The sequence below is a fragment of the Sphaeramia orbicularis genome, chromosome 1 (genome assembly GCF_902148855.1).
Source record: "Sphaeramia orbicularis chromosome 1, fSphaOr1.1, whole genome shotgun sequence".
Taxonomy (NCBI): domain Eukaryota; kingdom Metazoa; phylum Chordata; class Actinopteri; order Kurtiformes; family Apogonidae; genus Sphaeramia; species Sphaeramia orbicularis.
Window position 1 is genome coordinate 29,535,289 of NC_043957.1, and position 23,172 is coordinate 29,558,460.

Below are 23,172 nucleotides of genomic sequence, written 5' to 3' on the forward strand. Positions count from 1 at the left end.
TCCAATAAAAGTGACAAGGTTTAAAGTCTTTTCATATGTTTATGGTTGAAATTTTTTGATTGATGCTCAATAAGATTTGCAGTTTGGTGTGACGTGCATTTATAATCTTTAAAAACTTCTTACAAGTTGGGGTGCGTTGCAAATTATTATTATTACTCATTTCAGGACCCTGGGAGTTAAGATAAGATAAGATAAGATAAAATAAGATAAGATAAGATAAGATAAGATAAGATAAGATAAGATAAGATAAGATAAGATAAGATAAGATAAGATAAGATAAGATAAGATAAGAATTTATTTATCCTTCTGTGGGGAAATTTCACAGTTAACAGCTGCAACATACAACAAAGCAAGTGCAGAGAAAAAGAATATTTATAAATGTATTTTAGGTGTACGTCCTTCATATTTACTGGTCTATATCTGTTGGAATGATTTCAGTAATTATAGACTCTGGTCCCAGGGTCTGCTATCTCTATGTATTCCAAAAGTCAGAACAGAACTTAGAAAGAAAGCTTTGAAATGTGTTTCCTGGAACAACCTACAGAAGAAGATAAATACGAATGTTGATGTTTTTCCAACTGGTTAATTCAGGGTCTGCTTTGACAAGATTTTAAGGAACATTTTTGTATATTTTTAGTACCGTTTTAGTACCGTGTTCTATACATGTATATGTTTTTAGTCTCATATTGTATATATAATTTTAGCACTGACTTTTACTATGTGTTTTGTGTGCATTGACATTTTTAGAGTGGATGTATGGTTGAACGTTCTACTTTCTCTAATTTGCTGCTGCTGCTATCTTCCGCACACTCTTATCAAATAGACTCATTTTTTCACAGTTAGATAAAGGTTAATACTTGATCAGGAGGGATTGTAAACTGGACACCATACTGTGCTGCAGAGAGGGTGAAGGTTCTGGCATATTTTGTGCGCATCATGTGTCATGTCATGCCTTCCTGTGTTTGCAAAACCAAACACAACTGAATGTGTTTCACTTCTCACAGACCTAAAGGTATGATTGTACTGACAAAAAGGGCATTCTTCTTCTGGTGTATGCCTTGAGCTAAAAAATTATGGCACAAATCAAGGCACATCGATGTTTTGCCTTGTTTGTTTATTGCACAGCCTTGTTCAGGAATTGAAATGAACAGTGTTGTCCTTTGTCACATCCTGGTGTTATGGAGTCCACATATGAGGACATTATTTTTTTTCTTCAAAGATAATGCTAAGTTTTTTTTTTACACCAGACATACTCTATTAATCCTAAATGGCTGACCCTGCTGTACTGCTGCAGCCTTAAACAGTTGGCTAAACTTGAGTGGATTTTGTGTTTTTATTAAATGAAGAAAAGTGTCTCATAGCTGCAGCCTCAAAATATCGCATTTGTTACCGTTAGAGTATTCATGACAGAGCAGACACAATCACATATAATAACACATGTAAGACACAGTGGTCATGAGCAAACTGAAAACTTTATTTTTATGTTTTTGTGGTTCTGAAGTCAGATGGTTGGTATTTGGTTTCCAGAGGTTGCTGCTTGTGTTGCCGCATGAGACAGATTAGGCAATAGTGGATGTTGTTGACACCACGTTGCCATTGGAAATTTCCTCTGTCTTGATGACCACCCTGGGCTTTGAAGACACATCGGCAATGCTGCGGAGAGGAAGAGAAATTAGCTGGTTTCACTAAAAATTACTCCATTCTATCTTATGTATGAGGAAATGTAAATAAGTCCTAGTGTTCAAGCCGTTTGTGAGAGGCTTATCAGTTTCTGGTGCATCATCAAAGTGAGTCATTATAGGAATCTTCAAGGACACTTTTCCATTAATCAGTCTTTCAAATCTTACCTTGCATTTCCATCCAGCAACACCCTGTACTGTGAAATCTCCGCCTCAAGTCTGGTCTTAATGTCCAGCAGCATCTGGTACTCTTGCTTCTGCCGTTCCATGTCACTGCGCATCTGTTGCAGTTGGTCCTCCAAGCCCGTCACCCTTGCCTGGAGGTTCATGAGTTGCACGGCATATCTACTCTGTGTTTCAGCTAGAGTCCCCTCTAGAGCCGCTTTCTACATTAAAGAAAAGGGAAAGAGACAAAAGAGAAGGGAATAAATGAATATGAACCTATAAATACAGGAAGTGCATCATCATTTTGTGTACATGTCCTCCAAGCATAAAAGTACAGATAAAGGCATCATGTCCTACTCTCCTCTTAGAACTATTACTTACCATGCTTAGCTGTGATTGTAGCTCAATTTCAAGGCCCTGAAGCGTGGAACGGAGGTCTTTGATTTCCGTCTTGGATGTCTGAAGAGTCTCTGTGCTGGCTGCTACCTCCTTACTTAGTGTCTCTGTCTGCAGTAAGCATGAGAGAACATCAGGATGGTGTTATGTGTGCAGTTAAGCCATAACACAACAGCAGCTCAAACAAACAGGACGCTGCTCCGGTCTTACCTGAGTCTTGAACCAGGCATCCAGGTCATTCTGATTCTTCCTGGCCACAGCCTCATACTGCTCACGGATTTCAGACATAATGGCGCTCAAGTCTTGTTGTGGCGCTGATTCCAGCTCCACGTTGATCTGTCCAGACATCTGACCCCTGAGGGCTGCCATTTCCTGTTGAATCAAACAGTTTGGTAAAAATGGGTGTTGCTTTGAAAGACAATTTTAACAAACCAAGATAATTCATGTGTGAGAAGAAGGTCTAGTAACTGGATTATCAAACATTCATGCATGTGTCTTTGTGGAAATGTGGGATGGAAAATGTATTTTTTTGTTACATAATGCAAAACATTTTCAGATATTTTTATGTAATATTTTTCATTTGGCATTATGCATGAATCCAGAAAAAATATAATCTACATCCATCAAAGCCAGGTTTTGATGAGTGTAGATATACCAAATAATTACAAAACAAATCACTCAGATGACAAACCTCTTCATGGTTCTTCTTGAGGAAAATCAGCTCCTCCTTGAGGCCTTCAATCTGCATTTCCAGGTCAGATCTGGCCAGTGTCAGCTCGTCCAACATCCTCTTGAGGCCGGCGATGTCTGCCTCCACTGACTGACGCATGGCCAGCTCATTCTCAAACCTGTGACATGAAATAAACATTAATTTGGAATTCAAGAGATGCTTTGAAGGGAGACGCTTAATTGAATCGTGATCACCCAGGTCATGTACACATTTTAGATCAGTTTTGTGTGTCCTGACGCTTACTTCATTCTGAAGTCGTCTGCTGCCAGTTTTGCATTGTCAATGGCCAGATAGATGCCTCCGTTGACACGAGTGGCATCCTGGATCTGTAATATAAAGAAATCATACATGTTAGCTGAAGTCTTTGACAAAGTCATGCACAATAAGCAGGATGCATCTGCTTATGTTGTTTTTAATTCAAGATTCTGGCATGAAGTTCCATACTGTACCTTTCCCTGCAGATCAGCGATGGTGGCCTCATAGGCTGAGTAGTCACGGGCAGATGGGGAGGTCTTACTCTCCAAGAACTTGCGGATCTTGAGCTCCAGCTCAGCATTGGCCTCCTCCAGTTTGCGCACCTTTTCCAGATATGTAGAAAGGCGGGTGTTCAGGTTTTGCATAGTGGCCTTCTCGTTGGCGCCCACGTGGAGGTCCATGCCATCACCATAGCCAAAGCCACCACTTGCCCCTCCTCCTGCTCCCATGCCATAAGCAAAACCAGATCCTGAACCACCGCCAAAACCACCAGAGGCCATAGAGATTTTTATGTCTCTGCCACCTGAACCTCCATGAACACTTGAAGCATATCGTCTAGTTAGTGTACCCATGGATCCACTGAGTCTACTACCCCCTGCACCGCCTGCACCACTTGAAGCGCGGAATGAATAACTGGAGGCCATTGTGAAAGGCTGCTCAGGAGATCTGCGTGTCTTGGAGAGAAGATGATATGAAGACTCAGATGCACATTGCTGCCTCCTTTTTATCCTGCAGACTCTGCTGCTGCCACCTCTGTGGGTGTAGGTGTGGAGGACTGAAAGGAGGAGCATCACCTAAAACTGATGCTCTGACCCACCCACCTACCTACCGGCACACAGCACACAGTTTCATGTTACGCAACCACAAGAAAGGGACATCTGGAGGACAGTCATATCACTTGTTTGCAACACATTTTACTGAAATCCAAACTTACAGCTTCCTTCTGCCATGGACTAAAATAGGAATATTGTTTAACTTAACTTTTAAATCTGCTGCATCTGTGCATCCTTCTGTGTGAACTTTAATCCTTTATTTTCAAATAATGTCTGAATGATATTGTTAGGCCTGAATTAGTTTCACACATTTATGTCAAGGTTTTCAAGCCAGGGTGCTATCATGCAGCCAAACCTGTTGTACTACCAAGGCAACAAGCTTTGTAAACACAGAAACATGGAGTGGCACAGTATTTATTCCTTTAAGTTTCAGTCAAAACTGTTTTTTCTACATTCATCTTTGTCTGTTGTTTTCCAGATCAGATTTATTTATTTATAAAGTTTTTTTGATGGGGACAAAACAAATTACATAGTATAACTTCTACCTGCTACAAACAAGCTGTAGTAACTGATGATTCACATATCTTGATTATTGGTTACTAATTGAATTATTGAACTATTTTTCTTTCTTTCTTTCTTTCTTTCTTTCTTTCTTTCTTTCTTTTTTAAATTACGCTGTAACATTAGCCAGCCATGAAACAAATTCATAGATGTTTTTAGAGACTTTCTTCAAACCACTTTCAACCAAGCCTGACTGATACTGGGCACAGAAATAATAGAAATCTCTCCACAGATGTGTCGGCATGTTGTCTATTTCATCTTGGCATTATACCTTGGCATCTGTATCAAGTTCATGCTAGAACAAGCTCCTACTTAGTTGCTCTTTCCATTTCACCCCAGTATTACTTTTACAATGTCCTCAGGGATTTTGGACAATGTCCTGAAATTTAGATTATGGAAACAACGATTTGCCTCTGTACAGATCTTAATTCTTTTTAATCAGTAAATGCATTATATGTATAATACTGGTATTATTTGAACAACTTGCTTGATGTCAACACTAAGAAAGGTGTATTTTTTTTCTTCTGTTTTCATTTATCACTAACCCTAAAATCCTTTTTGGCTCCTGAGCACAGGAGAGAGTAGAGAGTACAGTAGAGAGTGATGGAAAACAGACTTTTCTTTACTCAGCTGTTTTCCATTTAGAGGTTTGCAAACTCATCTCATGCCTATACTAAGCAGCCATAAATCAAGTTCAAGATACTGAAGAATCCTCAGTAATAGCATATGAGGGAAGATATTTTTGTCTCTGGAGATTGCATTTTCACACCAACACACAAACCTCATAGGCATACACACAATAATGTATGGCTCATCTCTGCAGAGTTTATTCACATGCTGTACAGAGTTTTAGTAATTTAACCCTATAATGCCAAACATAGCATATGTGATGCATGAGTTTTGAAGCCGTCTGCATGATCAGTGTGATTTTTTTCTTCTTGAAAAACCTGATGTATACAATTTAATACATGCAATAAACAGATAATCCACCAGGGGGGAGGAATTCATTCACCAGAGGCCTCTCCAATGACACTACAATATTGTCATTAATGAGGAAGGAGAAAGAACTTTACCAATTTTGAGAAGGAATTACCAATTAGTAAGACATGTTTATGTTATATTATGTTTTTGTTTCTTCAAAAACAATAACATTTGAGCATTGAAACCCAATGTATCAAATATGATACAAAATTGAAACTCATCATGGAAATTGATATTTGAAACTGGATCAATCAAGTGTTGCATTATGCTGTGTCTGTGCAGGCACAACACCACAAGGTCCATGCAGAGCGTGTTTTAGAAATGAAGATGGTACAGCACAAACTCACTGATACTGTTAATGCAACAGAGATTTGTTTTTCAGACTCAATAAAACATTGTAGGATTCAGCTTTTCAGCTCAAATAAAATAGGAATTTGGAATTTTTTTTGGAGACAGCAGTGAAATAGTAAGTGGATACTGGCTGTGAAAGCATCAGTCCAAGTATCACAAAAGAGGTATCAGAACACTTTGCATGCACAAGGGTGCAACAAATACGACTGAAGTAGTAGTTTTGTGTAATTTTTTTGGTATTTTTTACTACATTTAAATGTGACTACTCACTATAATTTTCATAGTATTTCACACTATCACTGTAGAATATGCATACAGTTGTGTTAACTGGGTGACACACAGCTGCATGCTCCATGCTTAATGCTAACACTTCTGTAAACTATAATCTATTATTAATCCATGATTCATAATGGATTGCATCAACGTACACAGTGCAAGGGCTTCAATTGAATTTGAAGATCTTTTGCCACAAACCTCTTCTCTAAATCTTTATGACACTTTTACTGTGTCACATACGCCATCTACTTTTCATTAAAATTGGAATAACTTCTTTGGCAGCAAAGTCCAGTTCGGATATAAGTATGAAGTGCTTTGAGGACACAAAACCAGGAACAGTATGTTCAAAATCTATTCACTGTGCGACATGAAAAATAGCCCTGGGCTGTCATACCTGGGTGTACATCTCCCATGCATGGAACAAAACCAGTATAAAATAATATCTCACTTTGTCTTGCAAAATAGAACAGAGGGGTGAGAGCTTCAGTGACTCACTGCAGCATCAGGTGTTTGTTTAAAATGCCTTAGTGTCTTTGTATGTTTTAAATCAGGCCCAGACAGGTTTCTGATGCTGACTACACCCTTCAAAATTCATGCAACACTTTCGCTGAGAGGAATGGAAAATTACCGCAGATAAAATGGCAAACTTTCACTCCGATTAACACATAGAACTAAAATTATACCATACTACACTGCAAAAGTTTCACATTTTACAGAGAAAACACCAGTTAAAAATCAATTTATTTGAACATAATGACAGGCCCTCATGCAAACTGTTAGTGTAATTGCTTGTATTTTGTTGATACTTAAGTGAGATAATAATGATTATTGTTGTCAGCTGAGGGTGAATTTACATTTCCTCATGTGATGTGCAGACTCATGAAGTAACATGATGTACTTTGATTTATACTGATTTGAACCAAACTTCTACAGAAGAGCGCTACTGTTCTGCTAAAAAGCACAATTAGTTTGACACTACATTTGGATTTCAGTTTAAAAAGAAACCTAAATTATCTTGTGTCCAACTGATAATGTGGCTGTTGAAGAGGAAAATGTGCATGCATTTAAACAGCATATTAAACTGTTTATTTCTGATGTTTATGTTGTGTAAAAGTCTTGGGCCACCTTTAGCTTTGTTGGTTTTGCAGGGATGCATTCAGTATACATATTGCTTTTCTGGTTTCCTTATTCAGATGGAGGAGTTATGTGCGCTGTATTAAAAACTAATCCAGAATTTTGTGTGACCGTTATTCCCATGACAAAAATTAATCCAAACAATAACATACATTTATATATCACAAATTTTGTATTGTCTGTACTGTCACACTAATGCTTTACTACTGGTCTGTGAAGACTTGTAGAAGCTTGTATCTTGATGAAGAAACAGAAATGTATGATAACCTCACTAAAAGACTTTAACAGAACACTGCACTGACTGCTGCATGTTCCTTTTTTAAGAGGCTAAGGTTCGGTGCATGATTCAAAGGGCCGTCAGCGGTGCAGGCCCCTTTGTTATTCATGTCTTATCATGCACAGTAATTAAAAATGAATTAAATGTGAATTAATCTGGTCTTTTTGCTTTAACTTGGTGTTGCTTAGCCAGTTAACTAAAACAGGATGAGACATAATCAGAGCCATTTTCCTGTCTGTGATGATAAATAGCAACAATAACTTCATTTATTGCAGCACACAAGCTGGGAAAGAGGGGAAGAGTCTTCAGTGTTGAGTCATTTGGACCAAGAGTATATGACAAATTAGTTGTCAGGTCTCCACTTGATCCGACTCCACCCTTATGAAGAAGCTCATTGTCTCTGAGGTTTGAACTCACACTGATCCACATACTCTAAAAGAAGTATTTAAAGAAAAAACATTCATGACATGTGAATCTACTTTTAGGATGAGTTTCCAGCACATGTTCATGTAAAACTTCTTCATTCTCAGTCAGGATTTTCTTGTGCCATGTACGACAGTGTCAGTATTGTGCCTTCATACTACCCCAATTGTTTATTGTTCTGTTTCTAAACTAAATGACATTGTTTTCTAATAAATCTTGTGCTATGCCAATCTGTTTCCACAACAGCAGAATTAGATCAAAGAATCCACCAGAAGTTGTGCCAAGAGAAAACTTTTGGAGAGAAAGGCAAGAGCGACACCTGGTGGTCATACACTGAACTAAGCTAAAATACACCATGGTCAATTTAAACCAACTGTTACTTTATTTAATCCCACAGAATTTATTCACAAGTAGACAATATAAGAAACACCAGCCTTTATTTTCTTTTCGCCCTCTAAAACTATTTTACTGGCAGCACAGTCAAGATTTTTGTTTGGTCTTTAAAACATCATCTGCTAAAAACATAATACAAAACTTCAATGAGCAGAAATATTCCAACGTAACCCCACCTCAAAAAGCAAATAATGAAAATAATCTGTTGATGTGCAGGAGATTAAAGTCATCAGAATCTGAACACTTCAGCTTTTTACTTCAGGATGTCAAAAATGAAGTCAGATGATAAATTTGTATCTTTTTATCTATTTATACTTGTTGTGTATTTGGTATTCTGTGGACAGCAAAACAAGAATTTCATTGTGCAGGGAACAGGATTCCTTCTGTGCATATGACAGTAAAAGCTTTGAATCTTGAATTAAATGAATTTTGCACATTACAAAAATCAGAAACTGTTACAAAAAGTGTAAATTATCTCATCACATAGATTTTACAAGAGCTGAATTGCACTTTTGTGTTATTTAGACCTGTTCTAGTCACAAAATATTTCAAGATGTGATCTGTCCTGTAATATTACAAAAAACAAAACAAAACAAAACTGTGGCACTATTACAAATATTTGTTTCAGGATATTCTTAATTAAAGAAAATGGAGTCACCAAGGTTAGGCTTATGAAAGAAAAACATCCAACATTTTAGTTTTTATCACTTTCTTTTTTTTTGTTGTAAAACTGTCTTAATGGGAGCCTAGTTTTATAAACGAATCATCTGCCTATGAAACACAATCTTATGCTGCAAAAACACAAATGCAATGCAAGACAACAGAGCTGAACAGAGCTCAGACTAGATTACAGCAGTGAGTTTGCTGACACTTTTACACATTAGAATCAAATAAGTGGCAGTTATTAGCTGTTTAGGGGCCAAATCACCTGTCAGTCAAACACCACAAACTACAGGTGAGTTACTGTATGTCTTGCACTTCAGTATCAACGCTCTGGGAGACGACAACACCATCAACAATATTCTCCACGATGGTCTTCACACGCCTCTGACGATGGGGGTTATACTCTGGAAGTTTAAAAAAAAAAACAAAAAAACAACATGCATCAGGTTTGCAAAGAAAGCATTCTGAAAAAAGCACAAAAGACACTTTAACCCTTTATTAGGCAAGTGATTATTTTTTTGGTAATGTCCACATACATTACAAGACAGTGACAGTAACAGTTCCAGTGAGGACAGTGAGTCAACAATCTCAAGTCTAATGTGGTCTACAGGGTCTGTAAGGTCCACCTCTGCATGAACAGTGAGTGGACCTGCTTTGTTAGGTACCATGAAGTAATGGTACTAATGTCAGAAATGATGTTCAAAGGGCTAATGTGAGAGAAAAAAGACAAAAAAAAAAGGGGGGGGGGGGGGGGTATTAAAAAGAAAGAAAAAAAAAAACAAAGAAAAAAGGGATAATGTGGATGTTGACAGGTGTCTGGATCAACACTTATGTTGGTCTAATGCTCTAAAAGTGATGTTCTTTGCACCTTACATGTGTTTTTCTTGTATTTATTTATTTATTCATTATTTTGATTTATTATTATTATTTTTTTTTTTTTTTTTTGCTACTTTCAGGTAAGGAACCAAATATGGTAACTTCATCGACCTTGATTGACTACATAACAATAAAAAATGTTGAAACATTTCACAAATGAAATGAAGTCTTGTTGTGACCTCCAATAACACATTAAGGTTGAAATATAGAATTTCAGAGTATTTCTATGAGTGACCTATAAAGGGTTACAGGTCCAGTGTGTAGGAATTTTAGAGGATATAATTACAGAAATTGATTCAAATATCCCAATGTTTTCTTTAGAACAGAATTACCTGGAAATATGAATTGCCGTGTTTTTATCCCATTGAATGTTTGTTTATATCTACTGAGGAACCAGAATCTGTCCTATCATGGAGTTCACTTGTTGAACAGCCATATTTCTGTAGTATTTAAGAACCAAGTATCAGAGACAACAGCTCCAAAGTCAAGCTAATGCAAAACTATTTGAAGTGTAGTACCACTGATGGCCACTAGGTGCTGCTTAGAAATAGTCCTGGCTCCCACACCAGTTGTGGCTCATCTGTAAATTAACAATAATCTGCCTGTTACTAAATGTTTTGTGCCTTTGTAGATCTGATCTGTAATGCACATGTATAAAAGATAAGTTGAGTCATAATATTGTTATTATCACACTTATTTTTCTTATAAAACTTTTTTTTTTTTTTCACATTATTCACATTTTTTTGTGGGAAAGGATAGTTCATACATGTAAATATCTTCTTAATTTAATATTGAGTTATTATTATTATGCTATTATTTTACTGGTCTGACCCACTTGAGATCAAATTGTCCTGTATGAGGCTCCTGGACTAAAGGGTTTGACCCCTCTGCTCAGTGTTGTCACTTCTAGCTGCCAAAAGCCAACAGGGTAATGGCCAAAACGTTCTTATCCAGGCAATGCACATGTCTGGCTTTTACTTGGATGTTTATTTGTGCAGAGGTGCATTACTGTCCTCTGAGTGTGGATGTAATATTGTCTGGTTAAAAATGTTCTTTTGTGTTGTTCGTAGCCACCATAAGGCAGGGTCAGGATGAGGGTGGTGCAATCTGCCACCTCACCAACAGATGTCGCTACATGTTATACATTGAACATTTGCAGGTTCTTACCTTCTTCCACCTCCACTTTTTTCTCCACCACCTTACTGATGATGATAGCCCTTTGAACAGAGGGAACATTGTTTAGAACAGTCTTTCTTAAATGGGAGTATATGTTCCCCCAGGGGTACTTGGAAGAAGCTCAGGGGGTACTTGAAATGTTTTTGGGGAAAATACATTAAATAAATCATCATGTACTGAATACAAAATAAATAATGCAAATTAAAGCTGAAATATAAAACATAATAAATACATTCATATAATAAAATTGACACTAGTGACCTTAATTCATTTCAGTATTTTTAAAAACTTGGAGCCCCCCCCTCCCCCAAGCTTTGGCGACATTTTAAGAATATTTCTGTTGTATATTATTCAAGATGAGTTTATTTGAGTAAGTAATTATTTTTTGTTGATAAAAGGCTCATTGATTCATTAAGGACCAATTCATTTATTTTTCTTATCAATGAAAGAGGGAACTTTTCAGTTTATATTTTGTACACAAAATTTACTTAGAAAGATTTGTTATTTTTAATGTATTACAGTTAAATATATGTGGTTTGTTAGCAAAATTTTGAAAATAAAAACAGTCACATATGGCACAGGAATAAATTTTTGTTTCATTCTTACCAATCAAAAATGCTGAAGTGAGAGTTGGGGGTACGTGGCTAAAAATATATATATCTCAGGGGGTATTCCACTGTAAAAAGTTTGAGGACCATTGGTTTTGGCTGTGCTGTCATCCGATGACTTCTTCCCATCTAAACAACACTTACTTTTTCTCCTCAACTCTCTTCTCCTCTATTTGTCCCTCCAGCAGCCTCCTGTACTCTGCAATCTCCAACTCCAGCCTCATCTTGATGTCGAGCAGTGCGTTGTATTCGGTCTGCTGCTGCTCGATGGAAACTCTCAGCTGCTGCAGCTCCACCTCCAACGTGTTGATGGTCATTTGCAGTTGGCTGAGCTGAAGGCTGTATCGACTCTTTACTTCCTCCAAATTCCGCTGCAGGTATTCTAGCTGCAGGACAAAATGGTGTCGTAGATGGTGTGTTCAGAGTAAAGAGCTGCCCCATCACATCTGTGCACATATTATATGATTGTCTAACGCTGTCACCAGATGATGCAGCTTTTTAGCTGCATGAGTTTCTTCAATGTCGTACCTGAGCAGCTGCACTGCTACGAGTTATTTCCAAACTCTGGTAGGTCCTCTTCAGCTCTGACATCTGTGTGTTCACCGTCTTCACTTCCTCCTTTGATGTAATGATCTGCGTGCGGACACTTTCCACCTATAATAATAATAATAATAATAATAATAATAATAATAATAATAATAATAATAATAATAATAATAATGTTATTTATACAGCACTTTTCAAGCAAAATCCCAAAAATCTGATCCCCAAGTTCCCCACCCTTTGCATCCTGTACAACTTACTGAGTTAAGAAACAACTGGAATATTTCGCAATTTAGGATCTGGGCTCTCATGACACTTGTATTATTGTCTTTCAAATATATAAAAAATACTCCAAAATAAAATACCAGAAGCACAGACTCTATAATTAAAAAGGATAAAAGTGCAGAATATGTGAAAGTGCACATGGAAGACAGAAATTATGTTACTAAATTAAGCACAATTAAAACAATTAAAGAGAACAACAATTAAAAAAAACATAACATACAGTACAGGCCAAAAGTTTGGACACACCTTCTCATTCTTTGCATTTTCTTTATTTTCATGACTATTTACATTGTAGATTCTCACTGAAGGCATCAAAACTATGAATGAACACATGTGGAATTATGTACTTAACAAAAAAGTGTGAAATAACTGAAAACATCTCTTATATTCTAGTTTCTTCAAAGTAGCCACCCTTAGCTCTGATGACTGCTTTGCACACTCTTGCCATTCTCTTGATGAGCATCAAGAGGTAGTCACCTGAAATGGTTTCCTAACAGTCTTGAAGAAGTTCCCAGAGATGCTTAGCACTTGTTGGCCCTTTTGCCTTCACTCTGCGGTCCAGCTCACCCCAAACCATCTCGATTGGGTTCAGGTCCGGTGACTGTGGAGGCCAGGTCATCTGGCGCAGCACTCCATCACTCTCCTTCTTGGTCAAATATCCCTCACACAGCCTGGAGGTGTGTTTGGGGTCATTGTCCTGTTGAAACATAAATGATGGTCCAACTAAACGCAAACCGGATGGAATGGCATGTCACTTCAGGATGCTGTGGTAGCCATGCTGATTCAGGTTGCCTTCAATCTTGAATAAATCCCCAACAGCGTCACCAGCAAAGCACCCCCACACCATCACACCTCCCCCTCCATGCTTCACGGTGGGAACCAGGCATGTAGCATCCATCCGTTCACCTTTTCTGCGTCACACAAAGACACGGCGGTTGGATCCAAAGATCTCAAATTTGGACTCATCAGACCAAAGCACAGATTTCCACTGGTCTAATGTCCATTCCTTGGGTTTCTTGGCCCAAATAAATCTCTTCTGTTTGTTGCCTCTCCTGAGCAGTGGTTTCCTAGCAGCTATTTGACCATGAAGGCCTGATTCACGCAGTCTCCTCTAAAACAGTTGTTGTAGAGATGTGTCTGCTGCTAGAGCTCTGTGTGGTATTCATCTGGTCTCTAATCTGAGCTGCTGTTAATTTGCGATTTCTGAGGCTGGTGACTCAGATGAACTTATCTTCAGCATCAGAGGTAACTCTTGGTCTTCCTTTCCTGGGGCGGTCCTCATGTGAGCCAGTTTCGTTGTAGCGCTTGATGGTTTTTGCGACTGCACTTGGGGACACATTCAAAGTTTTTGAAATTTTCTAGACTGACTGACCTTCATTTCTTAAAGTAATGATGGCCACTCGTTTGTCTTTACTTAGCTGATTGGTTCTCGCCATAATATGCATTCTAACAGTTGTCCAATAGGGCTGTCAGCTGTGCATCAACCTGACTTCTGCACAACACAACTGATGGTCCCAACCCCATCAATAAGGCAAGAAATTCCACTAAGTAACCCTGACAAGGCACAGCTATGAAGTGAAAACCATTTCAGGTGACTACCTCTTGATGCTCATCAAGAGAATCCCAAGGGTGTGCAAGGCAGTCATCAGAGCTAAGGGTGACTACTTTGAAGAAACTAGAATATAAGAGATGTTTTCAGTTATTTCACACTTTTTTGTTAAGTACATAATTCCACATGTGTTCATTCATAGTTTTGATGCCTTCAGTGAGAATCTACAATGTAAATAGTCATGAAAATAAAGAAAATGCGAAGAATGAGAAGGTGTGTCCAAACTTTTGGCCTGTACTGTACATAAAGTCAACAAAGCACACAAAATGTAAGAGACACTGACAATGAGATGAATTAATACTGAGTTGATAAATAAGTGTGACATTATTTTAACAAAAGAGCATAAAAGGTAGTTTTACTACATTTGGAAATGGATATTTACTCATATTATTGACACTGATTTCAGTCATTTCTAAAATTGCACTTGACCTTGTTGTTTTTATTAGAATGAATTTTGATCACTAAATAAAGCTTAATGATTGTTAATAAAAAAAAAAAAAAAAATAGTCCATTAATTTGATTTTACACCTTTTATGTAAATCCTGCGAACAAGTGGAAATGATTAAAGTGGCAACAATACATGATGGATGGATGGATGGATGGATGGGTTTAGTTTGGTGTGGTTTTCTCTGGTCCTACCTTAGACTGGTACCACTTCTCTAGCTCCAGTTTGTTCTTCTGCATCACAGACTCGTACTGCTCTCGCATTTCCTCCAGGACCTTAGTCAGATCAGCAGACTCTTTGTTGTCCACCTCTACGTTCACTTTACCAGTCTGCTGGACCCGTAACAGCCGCATCTCCTACAACAGGAAAAAAACATCCACAGGTGTCAAACCAAAGGATGGAACACCAACAGATGGCGCCATTGCACTTGAAGCAAAACAGATTGATAAACACATCACTGCATCATTGGCATGTTTATGGTATATTCCAAACATTTACTATCAGGAGCATCATAAAGGAGAGAAAAGTGATGATGATTCTAAGGGCCCATGAGTGCCAGGGGCCCTAGAAAATATAATATGAAAATTATTAACCTATCACCATAAAACAATATTTGCTTCACAAGGCACAAAAAATATAGGCCCATTCGCTTTTTGCAGTAGTTTTGTTTTATTTTTTCAATAGATAAATAAATAAATAAATAAATAAATAAATAAATAAATAAATAAATAAATAAAATCCAGTTAGCCTCTGCCCCAAGCCCCACCCCCACAGGTCCCCCTTCTTATTTCATGATATAGTTTGGTCCAGGCAGCAGAGCTACTAGCTGATACTAGTAAATATACTTTCTTCCAAAAAATAAAACTATACTCTTATTTTATTTTATTTTATTTTATTTTTACTATCATCATCATCATCATCATCATCATCATCATCATCATCATCATCATCATTATTATTATTATTATTATTATTATTATTATTATTATTATTAATAATAATAATAATAATAATAATAATAATAATAATAATTTTTTAATGTAAAAGATAACCTTTCTTGTCAATCAAATTATAAAATATTTATCCATGCCTAGACAGTGTTTTAGAGTTTGCATTGTTTGTGGCATTGACGTGGTGGGCCCCAAAGTATATTTTTTTCACAGGGGTCCAAAACCCTGGTGGACCCCATGTTTATTATTACACATTTTATGTTTTAACCAGAGTGAAAGAAGCTCTCACCTCCTCATGGCTGGACTTCATGTAGGCCAGCTCTTCCTTCAAACCTTCAATCTGCATCTCTAGGTCATTTTTAGCTAAAATCAGACTTTCCTTGACCCCTCTTAGACGGGTCACATCAGCCTCCCCCGACATCTTCATGTTTAACTCCATCTCATACCTACAGGGGGGGAGTCAGAGGGAGTTATGAGGATGCACCGTTCTCTACATCCCCATGAAAGAAAGTCAGAATACAAGCAAATGTGAAAAGTGAAGATTGGTCTTTGGGTATCATAAGAGCTTCCCTACTACTATAAGATTGCATTACATTACTTTTGTACTTTTCAAAACAATTGCACATTAAAATTACAGGAAAAGTCAGACGGTTTATGAAAAGTTAAACATGAAAAAAGAATGGAAACCTACTTCAGTCTGAAGTCGTCTGTTGCCAGTTTAGCGTTGTCGATTTGGAGGAGGATACGTTGGTTATCTACGTATCTCTTGGCGATCTAAACGAAGGAAACATGGGAGGGATTGGTTTGCTGGTTTACCTCCCATATTAAATGATAAAAAGTTCATGATTTTCTTAATATTGTGGCTCATCAGTGTTAAATCTAAGAAGAAGAAAAAACTTTTAAAAAACTTTAAATTAACCAAAAATTTCGGTTGTTATGTGCAAGCCTGAAACTCTGAGCATCTGCACATAAACATTCACCCAAGATTTTACTCTGCATTTTAGAAAACAACAAACCAAACATACCCTGGTTAACATTTTTAAGAAAGAAGAAGATTTATCCACTGGTTGGCCCATATCATATTTAAAATAAAATATCACAGGAACAGTTTCACAGTGTTTCTTCATATCAGGCAAAAATATTCATCTGGAATCAAGGATGACCTGATTAGACGAGGTCACTAAGGGTTAAAGGTCAAACTCATTAGCTGTTCTTTGATAAAATGTTGAGAAAAAAGCAAACCTTTGAAAAGTCACAAAACTATAATGTAAATTATATGACTTTCCATTACTTGTTTGAACAAATATCACTGGTTGACTTTTTTTGTTTTTTAGAAAAGAGAGATTAAATGTCCTAAATCTTACATACTTTAATAAGATGAAGAGGAAAACAAATGACAAAAATGATGGTTAATGTATTCAATTCAATGTATATGATAAAGTGTTATTACATATATAATGGATTATGTACATTTATATCATATGTTGATATCTTCTACTAGAAATAACCTGTAGAGTGAATGTATTGTAATGTATAGACAGTGTTTTGAAGTAGCTCCGGCAGCTCTGAGACAAACATTACTTTGGAGTAAAACCCATTCTATCATTAATTCTCATAATTTCATATTTTGACCCAGGATTGTATTTTGGAAACTACAGCCAACCGGCATTTTATGTTTTATGTCTTGTATTCTGGAGGCATTTTACTTGTAGACCAGTGTAATCTAGGCTGTGTTGTGTCGCCTGCAGGGGGCACCGCATACTACCATACACATGGCACTAATAAACAAAGTAGAAGAAGCAGAGTTTTACTCATGTTTTTCATCCATTTAATGTTTTTTTGGTTTTTTTTCCACAAATGAGACAGAGGAATCATGCAGTTTCCTCATCAATCACCTGTTGTATCAAACATGTTTTCACGGTGTAACGAATACCTGGCAAGATGTAGGATCAGAACAGATGCTCCATCTTGTGACTTAAATGTTTGTGACATCAGAATTTATAGATAAACATGTTTTCTTTTCCTCTACGCACATTTACTGTTTTATAAATAATGACAACCATCTGAGGTGAGCAGATGAAGTCTTTTGGCTAATTTCAGGAAGTTTGTTTTAGCATTACTGTTCCATAAACATTTTTAAGTGCAGATTTTCAATATGTTGATATAGATGCACCTACTATGACCTCACAACACATGTTTTTAGTTGTAAATGATAGTAAGTGTGACAACTTCATTAATACATTTGAATGTAATAGGGGATAGTGGATGCATTTGATTCAACTGGACCCTGAACTTTTCAGGGTCAAATTCTTTGTGAAACCAGATTTCAACACTATGAATGTATGTGGCAAATTAGAATCAAACAGGATTTAAATTTCAATAATGATCTGATGTTTTGGTTGAGTGTAAAATGTGTTCTACCTGTTCTCGGAGGCCAGAGATGGTGACAAAGAAGGCAGTGACGTCCTTGGACACAGAAGGAGCCCTCTTTTCGTAGTACTCTCTGATCTGCAGCTCCAGCTTCCTGTTGGACGACTCCAGAGAACGAACCTACGCACACAAACACATTCTGACTTCATGTGTTTACGACCACCATTTAGATTTATATACAGTTAGTTGGATAATGTTTAGATCAATGGTGTCAAACTCATTTTAGTTCAGGGGTCACATGCAGTGTGGGTCGGACCAGTAAAATAATAACATAATAACCTATAAATAATGTCATCTCCAAACTTATAAAATTACATATGAAAATGATAACATTAACAAATTATCCTTTAAAAAATGTGAATAACCTGAACAATCATAAACAACCTGAAATTTCTTCAGAAAAATAAGTGAAATTTTATTTTGAAATTATGCCTCAGTTCATTTACACATGTGCATTACAACATACAGATCATAGTGAATCTACAAATCTACAAAACATATAATAACAGGCTGAATATTCTTGAAATTGCACTTACTTTCTTTGAGACATTTCAGATTGTTCATATTTGTTCAGGTTATCAAAATTTTTTGTAAAAGGATCATTCGTTCATACAATTTTCCTTTTTTTTTTTTTTTACACTAAAACAAAAAAATTGAAGTTGTCATTATTTAAAGGTTATTGTGATAGTATTTTACTGGTCTGGCCCACATGAGATCATATTGGTCTGTATGTGGCCTCTGAACTAAAATGAGTTTGACATCCTTGACTGTCAATGTTCATACCTTCAGTGTAATTTTTGCATTTCATAAATTCCTCCCTTGGGCCTAATTGGATCCTTTGGCAGGTTGATTTTGACCTGCAGGCCGTATGTTTGACACCCCTGTTTAGATAAACTTGTCAGGCCATCATTTCACATAGCATCAAAGCGTCAAAGCCGACCAAGTGTGAAACAGGAGCAACAGTGTAATGAGGTAAGTATTATTCCAAGACAGTAGCTCAGTCGTCTGTCTTGTCACTCATGTTACATAAAAGGGATTTACAGGGAAATACCTGTCACATTAGACATATTTAAATTGTTGTTTCTGCCATGTTTGTCTGCTTAATCTTATTTTAATAAAGGCCTTTAAGCGGTTTTCTGCTCAACCTAACTATCTATCAGCAGTAGAAAGAGTACCCAGTCCACGGAGTAAAAACAGCAATAAAACTATAGAAAAGTCTTCAGTATTTGAAAAGGGTAACACACTGTAAATAAAGGCATAAAGTGATTCAAAAGGACCCTTGGCATTATATTAGCCTAAATCCCACATTAGAGATTTTTTCAACACTTTCATTTCATTGTTTCTTTTTACAGAACATGTAGCAGATGTGGACAAACAGAAGGAAGACAAAAAAAATAAAGAAATACAAACCTCAAAAAAAACAAAAAAAAAAACAAAAAACAGAACATAGTGGATTGCCATGTCTCTACACCAAACTCTAGTGTTGTTACCCTTTCAGGACATGTTGATACTGGCACAAGGAACAAATGATTAAATTTTGGTGGTGATCAGGGGGGAGGACTGATCTTCCTTGATGGTAGTCTGTGCTCTTCGAGTGCTTTTCTAGTTATCAATAAGATCATCCTTATCCTGTCGTTGTATAAACAGACCATTTCTCCCACTTTTCTCGACATTGTTCTTCTTCGGTCCTTATCTTATGGGTCAAGAGTTCCATTACATATATGTCACTCATAATTTTTTGCTGGTCATTCTGTGTTGGTGGATCTGTTTTGTAACATTTTCTTGTGATTGTTTCTGCAGATTAGATTTTTACAAGAATGTTAATCTTCTAATCCACCTGTGGAGTTCTAAATCATTTAAGGTTTATATTTTATGTGCCACATTCATGTGAATGTTGTATTTTCCTGCTGTACATCTTTAAGGTTGAGCTCATTTGAAGTACTTTACATACTGAGCTCAGACAAACCTGTTTTGAGTTGTGTGATGTACAGTATTTTCTAGCTAATCCAAGAGGGTTTGTTTAGTTTAAGATGGAGGATCACTTTTTCAACCCTTCATGGAACACTTGATCCTTAATTTTCACACGTCACAAATATTAAAATCAGCATATTTGGATGGGAGGGAGGATTTAAAACTGGGGTTGAATTTTATAGCATGTGCATGTTATATCATTTATTGTGTAAGTATATATGTATATTCAAAATAACTGAAGGTAAATGTAGTGGAGTTAAAAGTAGGTGTGGTGCAGCAGATGTTTTCAGTACCATAAAATGAAAACAAACCCAGAAATATTCAGCTACATTCCACCACTGATGGACATACTTCACTGACAGATAGTCTGACTATTTATAAAGTTATAGCCACAGCACATAAAAACAAAGCAACAGAATAAAAGGCTTTACAGTACTGTAAAGAAATTGTAGGCCACCTTTAGTTGTGTTTTTGTGGGAGCGTGAAGTTGGTTTCGTTCTCGTAACCAGTTCCTTTAAGGATCCAGTTCCATTTACAGAACCAGTTCCATTTAAGGATCTCAGAACCGGTTCCGTTTAAGGAACCAGTTAAGGGAATTAAATAACTTGTAAAGGTAAAAGTCAGTATTTAATTTGAGTTCTACTTAAATCTATGTTGATCTGGTTTGGACTCTTAGATTTCTCCCTCAAACACCTAAAGAGCCACTGATGACCAAAACCATCTACTGATCTAAAAAGTTTAATGTTATGTGAATAACTAATGATCCACTAATCCTGTGAATACATTATATATTTGAGATAAAATGCAGTTTCTCAGCTTTTCATTTGGACATTCAGAGTGAACATATAAACATCATTACTGGCTCACCAGTAAAACCCAGGTAGTTTGATAAACAACAGTGGTTGTAGATGCTTGTTTTTATGTTTACTTACAGATATATTCTGTTGAAAAAGTCACTAATAAAAAGTCAGTTTTCTGTTTGTGTATAATAACCTTTGAATTTACTCTGAACTTCTTTGAATGTCTATACAATCAGTAAAATTAGATAAAGAAGAACACTTCATTTTCACCGAAAAATTAAAAAATGCAGAGCAAAATATCATGATAAATGTCAGTAAAAACACAGAGACATGCATTTTTATGGTGATCATGATTCTAAAACTATAATAAACAAATGTGAAACAGAATAAAACAATACTAAAACAGAAAACCTACATGACTCGAGTTTGGTTTTGCATAATTTCCTAAGTTTTTTATTTTTACATTTCCACATGTTTCTGAGGTACAATGAAGAACAAATAGAAGCATTATATAGGTTTTAAAGAATTTTAATGACAAATAAATCACATTTAAGTAAAGAATCCATTTGTGTCATTTATATTCCAGTTTTGTGGCTTCTGTCATCAGGGGCCTCATAAGAGGGAGAAAAGTGATGAGGATTCTAAGGGCCCATGACTGACAGAAGCCTGAGAAAACAGTATATTAGTCATGATTTTTGTCATTTTTATCACCATATGATGTTTGCTTCATAAGGCACTAATAATCTTAATCTCCTGGGACCCAGGAAAGTAAAAGTTTTTGGAAACAGCAATTTATTATTATTATTATTATTATTATTATTATTATTATTATTATTATTATTATTATTATTATTATTATTCGTGGGGTTTTTTTTTGTTTTGTTTTGTTTTGCTTCGTTTTTGTTTTTCAACTGAGGCTGCAAAACTCTTGTCCCCTACAGAGGACAAAAATACATTGTCTCAGGAGGATATTTTATTAGTATTTTTATATCAGTGGGGGAAAAAAATCTTGTTTCTCATCAGTCTGACACAAAACCATAAAATCCATTATAAGTAGAATATTGATGAATAAATGAATGAATGAATGAATGAAATCTTAATTTTTGAAAATGTAGACAGTGAAATCAAAACAAAAATCTACCAACACAATAAAAGTACTGGTACATAAATGGTTGATAAGCAAAGAAAACAAAACAAAACAAAAATAGTAACAATAAATAATAATAATAATAATAATAATAATAATAATAATAATAATAATAATAATAATAATAATATCACACATCCTTTTTCCTATATACACTAATATGATATGATAACACCCATTTACAACTTATAGAATAAATAAAAAAACAAAAAAACAAAAAAAACAAATGCATGTTCCATTCAGGTGTTAAATGTTTAGGGTTTGGGAGGTATTGAACTGGAGGGGTCCAAAGTGTGTGTCTCTTCTTACCTTCTCCATGTATGAGGCCAGGCGTTCATTCAGGTTCTGCATGGTCCACTTCTCGTTGGTGACCACCGCTCCCCCCTCGAACCCGGAGCTCAGGCCCGTGGACGTGGAGATGCGGCCGCCGTACCCTCCGTACCCCGCGTACATGCTGGCCGTGGAGACGCGGGTCTTGTCGGTTCCCCCCATCCGAAACGATCCACTCAGGCTGGAGCTGGAGACGCTGCGGGTGGTGACAGTTCTGGAGGAGAAGGAGGAGGCCATGGTGGATGGATGGATGGATGGATGGATGGATGGATGCGCTGCAGGAGGCGGGTGTCTGCAGGGAGCACCTCTGCCTGGACATTTATAGGAAGGAGACCGCCTCAGATCGGATTTCTCTGCCCCGTGTGGAATGAAAATAACAGTTTTTTTTTTAAATAAATAGGTGTGTTCATTGGCATTTGTAACGCTCCGTGAAAGTTGCAGGTCTAGTCGGACAGCTTCACGCACCAGTGATTATCAGACTGATGCGCATCAGGACACACCAAGCGTCTCTACGTAGGTGGTGAAAGGTACATGGGTAATTAAAGTGTCCCACAAATGTCAGCCACAGGTGTGTGAACCTGCATACATGTCCAAGACCAGACTAAAGGTTATTCACCAACATCCACTGCATTTTCTCACCTTAAACCTGCTGTACATGTGTAGAATGTCAAAGTCATTCATATCATACTGGGACACAACTCTCAATATGATCTCCTACGGAAGAGGATAAGGGCCACTGGAAGAAAAAAAAATGAAGGTCCATTATTATTATTATTATTATTATTATTATTATTATTATTATTATTATTATTATTATTAGAAAAAAAAGTCAGAATTCCAAGATTAAAGTCAGAATTCTGACTTTAGTCTTAGAATTCAGACTTTTTTCACATAATAATAATAATAAAAGATATATACACTACCAGTGAAAAGTTTGGACTCACC

At 36.6% G+C, this 23,172-nt stretch overlaps 2 protein-coding genes across 2 annotated transcripts; both read right to left on the reverse strand.

Annotated features, from left to right (window-relative positions):
* Positions 1–1,453: 1,453 nt before the first annotated feature.
* krt15 (keratin 15) lies at positions 1,454–3,935 on the reverse strand. The gene is made up of 7 exons (XM_030140832.1): positions 3,420–3,935; positions 3,214–3,296; positions 2,932–3,088; positions 2,451–2,612; positions 2,226–2,351; positions 1,848–2,065; positions 1,454–1,653 (listed from the first exon to the last, which is right to left on the reverse strand). The coding sequence occupies exons 1-7, from the start codon at positions 3,867–3,869 to the stop codon at positions 1,560–1,562; spliced, it is 1,290 nt and encodes a 429-aa protein (XP_029996692.1). The 5' UTR covers positions 3,870–3,935; the 3' UTR covers positions 1,454–1,559.
* Positions 3,936–8,421: 4,486 nt separating this feature from the next.
* On the reverse strand, positions 8,422–22,532 carry LOC115423775 (keratin, type I cytoskeletal 19-like). The gene is made up of 9 exons (XM_030140819.1): positions 22,207–22,532; positions 17,971–18,099; positions 16,241–16,323; positions 15,839–15,995; positions 14,794–14,955; positions 12,246–12,371; positions 11,862–12,103; positions 11,101–11,150; positions 8,422–9,461 (listed from the first exon to the last, which is right to left on the reverse strand). The coding sequence occupies exons 1-9, from the start codon at positions 22,462–22,464 to the stop codon at positions 9,355–9,357; spliced, it is 1,314 nt and encodes a 437-aa protein (XP_029996679.1). The 5' UTR covers positions 22,465–22,532; the 3' UTR covers positions 8,422–9,354.
* Between the last annotated feature and the right edge of the window lie 640 nt (positions 22,533–23,172).